Here is an 11,670-nt window from a genome sequence, read left to right as displayed (position 1 = left end):
TATATTTCTCTTGTCTCATCTAAGGTTTTGAGATCGACAAACCCTAGATAACCACAAATACTAGGTAATCGACAATCAAAAGTTTGTTGGTTAGAATCCGTTTAGATAAAAAAAAATTAAAAATATAAAAATTTTAATGTACTAAAAAATAGTATAGTGGTATTTTAAATGTGTGGATGAAAATAAGTAGGATTTTTCTTACATCAAAAAAGTTTAAATAAAACTTTCAGAAAATATAAGTATTCTAATACATTAAAAAATGATATAATTTAAAAAAAAAATAATAAATGGAGATATTTTAAATTTTCCTGAAATTTGTCAAATATTAAAATATGAAACTAAGATTTGGGGCTATACCCACAAACAACGTATCACATTTTAATAATATGACAAGACGACATGACACCAAATAACCTTGTTTATTTTTGCCTTTCAAACATGTTTGTCTGGGTGTATTGCAAAACCCATGTCTGTTTAATACCCACCCAACATCAGTCAATAAAAACAACTTTTTAATCAAAATACCATTTTAATCCCTTTTCATGACCTCAAATTTTACGTTAGTTTCTCTTAATCTCACATACTAATACCGTAGCATGACATACATATTACTTGCCCTTAAGTCAGTAATGAAAGGTATTTTTTAGAAACCCATTTGTTACAAAAGAGAATACATATATTATTTGAATATTTATATAAAAGAGAGTATATTAGATATCATAAATTTATAATATCCAAATTATAGTAATCGATAAGCAATTAAGAAAAAATAAAATTGTCTTCCAGTGGTGGTTTTCATTTTGTTCAAAAACAGTTATCAAACAGTAATATATGGGAAATAAAAGAAGAATAACGTTCTTTGTTATTGCTTGTATGGGGGAATAGAGTTAAGAATAATCCAAATACACGATTACATGGTTCAATATAGAAAAGGAAAGCATTAAGTCGGTCAAATTAATGACCTCCCGACGCGCCACAACAGAGTCTTGGCCGTTACCCACTTGCTTAGCCTGCCAAATACAAACGAAACAACGTGACAATTTAATTTGAACCGAATCTAAAAGTAAATCCGCTTTTAAGTTACTTAGAGTAACTCATTCAATCTATATACTTAAATAAAAATAAACTAGGACTACAGAGTAACTCTTTAATCTATATAATTAAATAAATTAAGACTATAGGGACCTACATATTATAGGATTGACTAAAAAAAATTAAATAATTTTTAAAGTAAATTTTGAAACAAATACAAACAAAATGATAAATAAATAAACAATTCAATCTATTTTATATTATATTATAAAATATAGTAGTCATATCTTGGATTTTAAGATATATAAGTTACAAAGGTTTTTTTTTTGTACAAATCAATTATCCATAAACAATTCATTAATACTTACCAAAAGTTTGAAGACTTAAATTAAGGAAAGTAGTTAAGAAAAATCAATTTGGAGTAAAAATACAAATTTAAAATATTAAATTAATGTATATAAATATATTTATATTTCTTAAACTATACATCAATATTAATTAATTTATATCAATAGTATAAATAGGCAATATAAATATAAGGTATAAACATAAATATTTTATTTAAAAATGGTAATTTTTTATTACATAATAAATAATAAGAAAATCTAATAATTATTTCCCTGTAAGAAATTATTCGTCAAAAAAATTATTTATCGTCACCGTTTTGCGCTGACAGACATTTGCTGGAGTGCCCATTTTCTGGAGTGAAGCTACTGGTGGAATAAATTATGGTGGAATGATAATGAATTTAATTTCATATTTGAATAATATTAGCCATAAAAAAAGGTGTATTACTGGAAATCACATCTAATCTAATTAATTAATATTATTAATTAAATAAGAAAATTACTAATCTACCCGTATCCATTTTTTCGAATTGATTGGTCCACAATTATCTCCACATCCACACAATATATATTCATCCACATTTGAACCTATATATATATATATATATATATATATATATATATATATATATATATATATATATATATATATGGAAAAGTGAATATACCCTTAAAGGTATATAAACATAGGTACTTTGATTAGTGAAATAATTAAAAAAAAACAATTTCCTAAAAAAATTGTTGCGTTTTCCTTATTCATGTACGATATCCAACTTGATTTTTTCCTTGAATTTCGAATGACTATGATAATCGGCCAGGAAAAATCGTCAACACCATGAAATTGTAATTCACAGAAAAGAAACGAGACCAAAATAATGATCAGAAATCAAAAAAAGTTTGAATTGAAAAATTCTCTTCGATCATTGCCTCCAATCGCAATTAACGGAAAAACTAAAAGTTTCAATTCCAGAATTTGGATTCGATCAACAGTATAGCCTCCAACGTTTTTTCTGGAATTGCATACGGTAAGTACTTCCAAGTAATTTTTTTAAACATATTTTTTGAAGTGTTTTTGATTTTTAATATTCGACATTATTGTTTATAGTGTTCTCCATTAGCTGTTGAATTTGTATTTGTTCTAGGATTTTATTATTGACATTGTTGTTTCTAGAGGTAGACATTGCGGTTGGTTAACGATTTTTCTGAAAAGGTAAAATATCCAATGTATTTAATTTTTTTTTTTGTTTTTCATTGTTTGTTGTTAATATGTTTTTACGTATATTGTTTCATTATGCATCGTTGTCTATTGCAGGCCATAATGAGTGAAGTCGAAACAACTAATCAAGCTATAGAACTTATATATAACCGAATGTTTTTCATTGTTGGTTGTTAATATGTTTTTTACCCACAGTAGATGTTTTTGAAATGCCAAATTTAGTAGGAGCAGATCTTGGAGAGTGTGTATGGTTAATAAGGTGAGAATTCTAAAGATGCACCCGTGCAACTTTTGGATTTGATTTATCTAAAGAGTTTGATCCCTAAAAAGACAATTAAATAATTAGACAAACTATGAATAAGCAAGAAAAGAAGTTAATGAGCATTACTAATATATTGTTGGGATAATTCAGATTATGGGAAAGAGTTTAGTGCCAGGGGTATTTTTGGAAACCTGCCTTCTTATTGTTTAATTCCCCATTCGTTCACTTATGTCATGTTCTTATGTTTCATTCAACTTGGTGCACAATAACAACTCCCCTGTTATCTTTTTGCCTTTGTTCAGATCCGTTTTTTGTCCCTCTTTTGTTTGACTTTCTTGTGCACAAAGGCAAGAGTTGAACTTGCAAGTCTACAAATATAACAAAAATCATCAAGTAACAGTAGCTGAGTAGCATGATTAAAATATTAAGTTTGTGTCTCAATGGAGCAGGTCCAATTGTCGTTCTTCTCCATTTCGTCAAAAACTTTGGATTTTTGGTCAAATGCATTTAGACAGCAAATGGAGGTTCGGGATTTTGGGTAATTGCGACAATGAAAGGAAACCAAGAATTTTACATGGGATTTTAGAGAATCGTTGTTCTTGTTGGAAAAGAACAAAGTTTGTGGGATTTTGGTTCCCAATTTTGAAACATAAGTTCACTAAGGCATTTAATCTAACACTTGGTGTACACACCATAGAAATCCCATTCATTCGGCGATCAATTTCCAGCCGATCTCTAATTCGGTGTTCCAAACTCCAAATTGACGATCCTAATCGTGAATTGGAACAATTCTATTTGGTAAAAACACGTTCCTGTTGCTATGACAAAACTTACAGTGTCTTTGAAACACCCAATGAAGGAACCAAAGGCGAAATGAGGGCAAGTAATTTGTAAGAGACCATAATCATACCATTGGTGAATCTGAAACACCAAAATCTGAATCGAAAGCACGAGACCTAGAAACCCCCAAAACCTGCATCAAATTGAATCGAATCACAGTCAACATCTGAATCATTCGATTCTTAAATCCCAAAACCCTCCATCTGAAATAGAAATTGAAACCCGCTTTCATAATGAGATAGAAAAAGATCAGGGAATCATGGAGTGAGAAAAAGATCTTTTGTCACACCCCCAAACCGGAACGGCGGAAACGTTCGGGGGTGGAGGACTTCATGTACAGTATCACAACAATTGCATCATAGTAATCAAAGTAAACACAACCATTACATTGAATATATAAGGTATTTACATCTGTTTGATACATAGTTTGTATACAACAAAAGTATAACAAAAGTATAAAAGACGCGACTCTAAAACCTCTGTCTTCTCAAAAACCTGCGGGTGTACCTGTCAACCGGTTCCCTGAGAATACAAACGGTTTTGAAAGAGTATCAACATTTAAGCTGGTGAGTTCATAAGTATATTTTTGTAATGAAAACCTGTCTGTGAATCTGTAAAATGTTTGCATGTTCTCAAGAAAATCCAATATTTTCTTTAGTATTGAAAAGTAGTCTTAAACCCTAAGACTAAAATGTACGTTCATTACTATATCCTGTATTAGTATATGAAAATGTTAGTTTGTATGCTTGGTTACCACCAGTTGAATTGTATAGTCTGTTTTGTACGAAAACCTTTGTATTGAAAACCTGGCTATCACCAGTAATGTATAGTGTGTTATGTATGAAAACCCTTGTATGAAAACCCTGGCTATCACCAGTAATGTATAGTGTGTTCTGTATGAAAACTCTTGTATAAAAACCCTGGCTGCCACCAATATGTATAGTAGTTTTATTACTTAAAATAAAACCATGTATTTGTATTCCCTGGAATCCTCCAGTTGTAGTGTATGATAGTTCTATTAATGAAAATAAAACTATTTGAAGAATTGAAATCCCGTAAACAAATGGTTAGTTTATACTGTTGTGAGTTTGATATAACCATGCTTGATATGACATAGTGACCTCTACGACGTTCTTCAGGTGTCGGATGTTATGACATTCGTCACCCCATGCATGCCTGCCTAACTGTAGCTAGCAGTTTAGGTGTGAGATTGTCAATCCCGAATAGATCTATTCAGAAATCTCACGCTCTCCCTCCATGAGACTTTGGTTATACTGTGGTAGGATTTAGTTTCGCACCCTGAAGGGTACAATTGAAGTAGTGCCTCACAACCCGGTATTAACTAGTTTACATGTAGTGTTATTGTGTTCTCTTGTATTTGAAACTGCATGTATACTTGTAGAGTAAAAATAATTATACTTAGATAATTATTTAGTATTGTACTCTTGTTCTCAGAAAATAGTATTGTATGCCATAAACTATATCTATCATAGTTTATATGTTTGTTAATGTATAAGCTCTGGAGTTGATAAAATCGTGTGTTGAATCCCAAACTATACCTATTATAGTTTGCATGCATGTTATGTATTCGGTTTATGTATTGTAATGAAAACTTTGCAATTATGGTTGTATGTTGAAAACTTCCGTTATGCTCAGCATGTTACAAAAGGGATAAAATATCTAAATATTTTATAAAATGTAGTGATCTCTTGGTTGTATCAATTGCATAAGTTTTAATCCTGTTGAAATCATTTATATAAGAACACAAATTTCTTTGTGTTTTGCTTGTATTCCCCCTAAAAACGTTAAAAACAGTAAAAGTGTAGGGGTATGAACTCACAGTTGATTATGTGCACGTGCTCGACAGCAAAACCGGATAGATGACCCTCGAGTTGGAGTAAGCGGAAATTAACGGTATCCTAATGATAATTAAGCACATAATTGTATTTAAATTAGCGAATCCATTAATTAAAGTGTTCGAAAACACTTGCTTTTGGGTTAGGATTGTTACCGAGACTTGTTTGAAGTGGAAAAAGAGGGTTTTCAGCCAAGGTTCACGGCTCAAGGCTGTTTGCGGCAGTGAACTGGGTTTACGACCGTGAACTAGTTTGCGGTTGTAAACGGGTTTGCGGCTGTGAACTCGTTTGCGGCTGTAAACGGGTTTGTAGCCTTTGAAGATATGAAGGCTGTTCTTGGTGTTCTTGGTGAAAATATGAAAATTTGAAGGTTCGTTCTTGAGGATATGAATGTTCTTGGGAGCAACTTGAGAGAGTTTTTGGGTGAAAAAGATGAGAAATGAAGAATCTCTCCGGGAAAAACCTTTATACCGGTTGGGTTTACGGCCGGAAATGGGTTCTCGGCGGTAAACGGGTTTACGACCCAGGGGTTTACGGCCAAGGGGGTTTACGGCCCAGGGGTTTGCGGCCGTAAACGCCTAGCTGAACAAGTTTTTCTGGTTTTTCGAGGGAAATCTTGATTTTTCGAGCGTTTTTGGTTCCGAAAACTTATATATAATCTCTAATTATATATTTTAGATTATTTTCTAACCCACAAAAACTTAACGGAATAAATAAAATTCAAAATTTTATTTAACGGAAATTGACTTTTGTTGACTATAAAGTATCGGGTTGTCACATCTTTGATTGTTGCTAGGATTCAGAAGAAAATTAAATATGGAGAAAATTTCTTGAAGATGATTGAATTGATGAACCTGGATTGTGAAGTCGAGAAATAAAACTAAAAACTTGTTTGTGGAATTAGCGAGGATCCGATGAAAGGAAATGAAATCCCTTATCAAAAAAAAACGTCGTAGTTTTAAATTTTAGGTACATAAATCCATATACCCTTAAAGGGTGTATATATATATATATATATATATATATATATATATATATATATATATATATATATATATATATATATATATATATATATATATATATATATATATATATATATATATATATATATATATATAAAAGTCAAAATGTGGGTTTGCCAACTAATAAGTCCTTTTTCCCATTTACCCAAATTCCGTAGACTTCTACGTATGATATCACATTCTAACAAGTTACAAATCACTATTATATCATACTCACGTACACTTTCTATGTTTCTTCATTGAAATCTGTATTATTTGTGAAATCTGTATTATTTGGCCTTTTTTCAAATAATTTAACATTTTTAAAATAACTTATTATTCTTGTATTCTGATAGCATCGATCTTTATATATTAATCATTTAATTGTTAGAGGTGCATGTATCTCAATAAGTGAAAATAATGCTGATTTATACATGAAATAAAAATGCTAATGTGGAAAAATAAATCGATAAGATGATGGAATGAGATATTACGACGGAACAAAAACAAACTTATTAGGTATTAAAAACATAGCTTTTGCAATAATTTAAATGGTATTGATTTTAAATTTCATATTTATGTATTTGGATATTAACCCTTTAAACACATAAAGTTAGAGCATCTATAATAATGACGAATTCAATAAGAGAGTTGAATGAAGTGACAAATTTATTTGTCATTCAATGGATTAAAATCTATATAGTGAGATGTCATATTGGCATTCAATGGATTTGGAGTTCAATAATCATTGAATTTTTCAATGAAAAAATGAAGGTTTTTAATTCTCAATATATATATATATATATATATATATATATATATATATATATATATATATATATATATATATATATATATATATATATATATATATATATGTTATACATTAGTTTTTATAATATTCTATTGAATTTTATAGAGTTCAATACATTATGAAAAAAAAATTAATAAAGTCGTATGAAATATAAAAAAAGAGAAATTAAATTGCTTCCTACTTTTTATGTCTACAAATGTTTCTACCCAATAAAATTATGACAAGTGTCATCATTCAATATTTTTTTAACTAACTCATTAATATTATATTATGAATATATCAAATAAAATTAAATTGAATGATAATTTGTTATAATTTTAATAGGTATGAATAATTGTAAGCATAAAACATAGGAGGTAATTTAATTTCTCATAAAAAAAATATATAACTATCCATTGAACTTTTTGAAATAATTGAACTCTATGAAATTAAATGCACGGTGGAAATTTTATAACGTAAGTCAATAAACACATGATAAAAAACTGCGTTTGTGAAAGGAAAGAACTACATTTGAATATGAACAAGATTATAAAGTCTACTCATAAAGGTGTTGCAAGCCTCTATCTCAATGTTGGTATGCAGTAAAACAAAAGAATAATAATTAATAGGAATTCAAAAGGCAATAAAACAAGTGGTTGCTTATTTGAAAATTTCTTTTTGTGGAACCCTTCTATTTCTCTCTCTATATCTCTCCTTCATATAAAACCACCTTAGCCATTCTTCATTTCATCCAAACTTTTTCTCTCTTCTCTTCTCCTTCACCCCCATTTTACTTGTTCCTGGAAGAACAAGAAACCATGACTCTCAAGAAAACAGCAATATCATTCTTGCCAAATTGTTTCAAGATTCAAGCATCAATTCGTCCATTGAATAAACCCAAAAAGAAATCTGCTATTGCATCTCATAACTCTTTCCCCAGGATCTCTTTTACGGATTTAAGCAGCTCTACGATCTCTGAGGATATATCAAATTCACTCGCTGGTTCTAATCTCCATGTGTTCACCCTAGCGGAGCTTAAGCTAATCACACAGTCGTTTTCTTCATCGAATTTCTTGGGTGAAGGTGGGTTCGGACCAGTTCATAAAGGGTTCATTGATGATAAACTTCGACATGGTTTGAAGGCTCAGCCTGTGGCTGTTAAGCTCCTTGACTTGGAAGGGTTACAAGGCCATAGAGAATGGCTGGTATGATCCTAGTTTCTTGAGTATACCATATATTTTATAGAAAAATATATGTTTTAAACATTAGCAATAGAAACCCATTAACATATTGAAATGATTTTTCTAACATTTTACCCGTTTGCAACAGACGGAAGTGACATTTCTTGGAGAATTGAGACACCCGCATTTGGTGAAGTTGATAGGATTCTGCTGCGAAGATGAACACAGGCTACTTGTCTACGAGTACATGCCACGAGGCAGTTTAGAGAATCAACTCTTTCGAAGTAAGTTCATTAATTTTTGTAAATTAAGTATTATCATCGTTAATTATTAGCCATCAAATTAGTGCATGATGAGGAAATTTTGCTTTATAGTATTTAAATACACGTTAATTCAGTTCTTGGTGTTGAAATATTCGTGCATATCATCGTTTTCTGTTATATATTTTAATATGTGATCTCAGTTCTGACTTGTTAAAGTAACGTTTTAGTGGGTAACTCGATATTATTATATAGCATGGTGACAAAGGAACCTCTTGTATATGCATATAAAATGTAATCAAATATCAAATGGAATTATAAAAAAATCTTGCAAGTTATTTGTTTATGATTAATAATGTTCGTTTTTCTATGGATTGTTGACTAGTATTAGGGCAAGGAATTGTTCTTTGTCTTCCAAACTTTTGACTTTTTGGAAGTTTACAGGACAGTTTACCTGCTCCGTGACTTGCATATGTTAACTCTTAAAGTCAAACATTGTTTTTGCAAAGCAACCTCACATTATTAATGTTAAATAATATAGATATGAACTTCTAGAAGTCTTTTATTTTAGTATTTGAACTTTTGTTATCCCAAAACAAAATGTCACACGTTTATCTAATAAAATCTGGTATGAATTTTCAGGGTATTCAGTGTCACTCTCTTGGTCGATAAGAATGAAAATCGCATTAGGCGCCGCGAAAGGGCTTGCGTTTCTTCACGAAGCGAAAAAGCCTGTTATATATCGTGATTTCAAAGCATCAAATATATTATTAGATTCTGTAAGTTTTTTCTAATCAATAGTTGATAGTAATTCTTTATCAAAATAACGTAATTTCTAATAGGTTTTATGTAACTTTTTATTTATAGGATTATACGGCTAAACTTTCGGACTTTGGACTTGCAAAAGATGGCCCGGAGGGAGACGAAACACACGTTTCTACTCGAGTTATGGGTACACACGGCTATGCTGCCCCCGAATACCTCATGACAGGTAATATACGTATATTTATGCATTAAGTTAACTTGTATTTTTATTACACAACCTTTATTTTTGTTACGATTTTATTAAATATGGAATATGTTTTTTTTTCACTAGGTCATTTAACTGCAGCGAGTGATGTTTATAGCTTTGGAGTTGTACTGTTGGAGCTTCTGACAGGTCGGAAATCAATGGACAAGAGTCGTCCAAACCGTGAGCAAAACCTAGCCGATTGGGCTAGGCCTCAACTCAAGTGTCATCGGAAACTCAACCGAATAATAGACCCGAGACTCGAAGGGCAATACTCGGAATTCGGATTAGAAAAGGCAGCGGAATTGGCTTATCAATGTCTTAGCCATAGGCCTAAAGCAAGGCCAAATATGAGCACGATTGTTAAAACTCTCGAGCCATTAGTGGACTTCAACGATGTACAAATTGGACCCTTTGTGTACACTGCTCCAAAAGAAGAGAAAAAGGAAAGTAAAAAAGATGTGAATGGACATCATCATAGCCATAATTATGAAAGAAACAGGACGAAATCGCCCTTGTCTCCGCATGTAGTTCATTCGGACCCAAATATACATCATCGGAGTGTCGGGTTGTGGCCGAGTTCTCCAATGCAACAACAAAGATTAAAAAGAGGATAGATGATGGATTTGGAAATAGGACAAATTATTTTAGCTTATTTAAGTAGCTCATGGCTCCCATAGTATAATTTCAAGACCTTGAATATGAATTTGAATCGAGCATATGAATAATGTTCAAAAATCATGGGACATACATCAAAAAGCGGATGACGTCAAAAGCTACGTTTTTGGTGGGTATAGGAGATACGTAATTGTGTAGATTAGAAATTTTCTTGATTGTGTGGGTTGAATCATCAAATTTCTTTTGTTTTTTTATTTATTTTTTCTAAATATATTAATAGAATTGTATATGGAAGGTAAACTTCCTAAAGGAAATTTCTTTACGTATTCGCAAAAGCAATTAAATTATAATTTACTATTACTTAGTCGTGTCATGCTAATTTGAGTATCGGTCTTAGTTATGTTGGATATTTTTGAAGGAACTCGCATCCACATGATGGTATTGTCGCATCCACATGATGGTATTGTCGATAATAGAAAAAAACATATAATGTTAATATTACGTTAGTTTATATCTTTTGTTTGAAACATACGTAACTATAATTGTAATTGTACCTAAGTCCTATAAGATTCGTGTAAGGGGAGGTGAGAAGTCAGAAGCCATAAATACTTCTGTGGATGAGCTCCGACACAATGCAAATAATCTCCTGCAAAAGACGTGTTTTTTTAAATATATTGATCTCAATTGTTTATATTTTATAACGGGTACATATTAAAATATATGTTTATAAGTATGTACATTAATGAATAATCACCCGTGTGCACAGCTCGTTCGAACGATGTGTTTAGTTATAGGGAAAATGACTTATTAAGGTAACTAACTATTTCAGTTGTCCATGTATAGGTAATGTTTCTTTTTTTTTGTACACATTAAGGTAACTAACTTGTTTTATTTGTTTACATTTAGGTAATATGACCGGCTATCACCTGTTTTTGCTTATGTGGCATCCACCTGGCATATGACTTGAATACGTTGCACCTACGTGGCATGGTGCATATATGAGAAAAAGACTTATTAAGGTAACTAACTATTTCAGTTGTCCATATATATGTAATGTTCTTTTTTTTTGTACACATTAAGGTAACTAACTTGTTTTGTTTGTTCACATTTAGGTAATATGACTGGCTATCACTTGTTTTTGCTTATGTGGCATCCACCTGACATATGACTTGAATACGTTGCACCTACGTGGCATCCACCTGGCATATGACTTGTTTTGTTTCTTCTTCCTCGTCTTATTCTTCAAAACGAC

At 31.1% G+C, this 11,670-nt stretch overlaps 1 protein-coding gene across 1 annotated transcript; it reads left to right on the top strand.

Annotated features, from left to right (window-relative positions):
* Positions 1–8,086: 8,086 nt before the first annotated feature.
* Positions 8,087–10,778, top strand: RIPK (Protein kinase superfamily protein). The gene is made up of 5 exons (XM_079053599.1): positions 8,087–8,555; positions 8,680–8,815; positions 9,434–9,570; positions 9,659–9,782; positions 9,888–10,778. Exons 1-5 carry the CDS (start codon positions 8,169–8,171, stop codon positions 10,415–10,417), a joined length of 1,314 nt encoding a protein of 437 aa, XP_078909725.1. The 5' UTR covers positions 8,087–8,168; the 3' UTR covers positions 10,418–10,778.
* The last annotated feature ends 892 nt before the right edge of the window (positions 10,779–11,670 follow it).

Source organism: Lactuca virosa, chromosome 5, assembly GCF_052849685.1.
Source record: "Lactuca virosa cultivar CGN04683 chromosome 5, Lactuca_virosa_CGN04683_v6, whole genome shotgun sequence".
In the NCBI taxonomy this organism is placed as follows: Eukaryota; Viridiplantae; Streptophyta; class Magnoliopsida; order Asterales; family Asteraceae; genus Lactuca; species Lactuca virosa.
Note: the sequence above shows the minus strand (reverse complement) of the source record. Positions and strands in the feature narration are given on the sequence as shown.

Excerpts from the sequence above, each read along its gene's own strand:
- RIPK (XM_079053599.1), top strand. The coding sequence starts at position 8,169 with ATGACTCTCAAGAAAACAGCAATATCATTCTTGCCAAATTGTTTCAAG. Across the intron at positions 8,556-8,679 it reads AAGGCCATAGAGAATGGCTG|ACGGAAGTGACATTTCTTGG; the intron begins GTATGATCCTAG and ends CGTTTGCAACAG. Across the intron at positions 9,571-9,658 it reads CAAATATATTATTAGATTCT|GATTATACGGCTAAACTTTC; the intron begins GTAAGTTTTTTC and ends TTTTATTTATAG.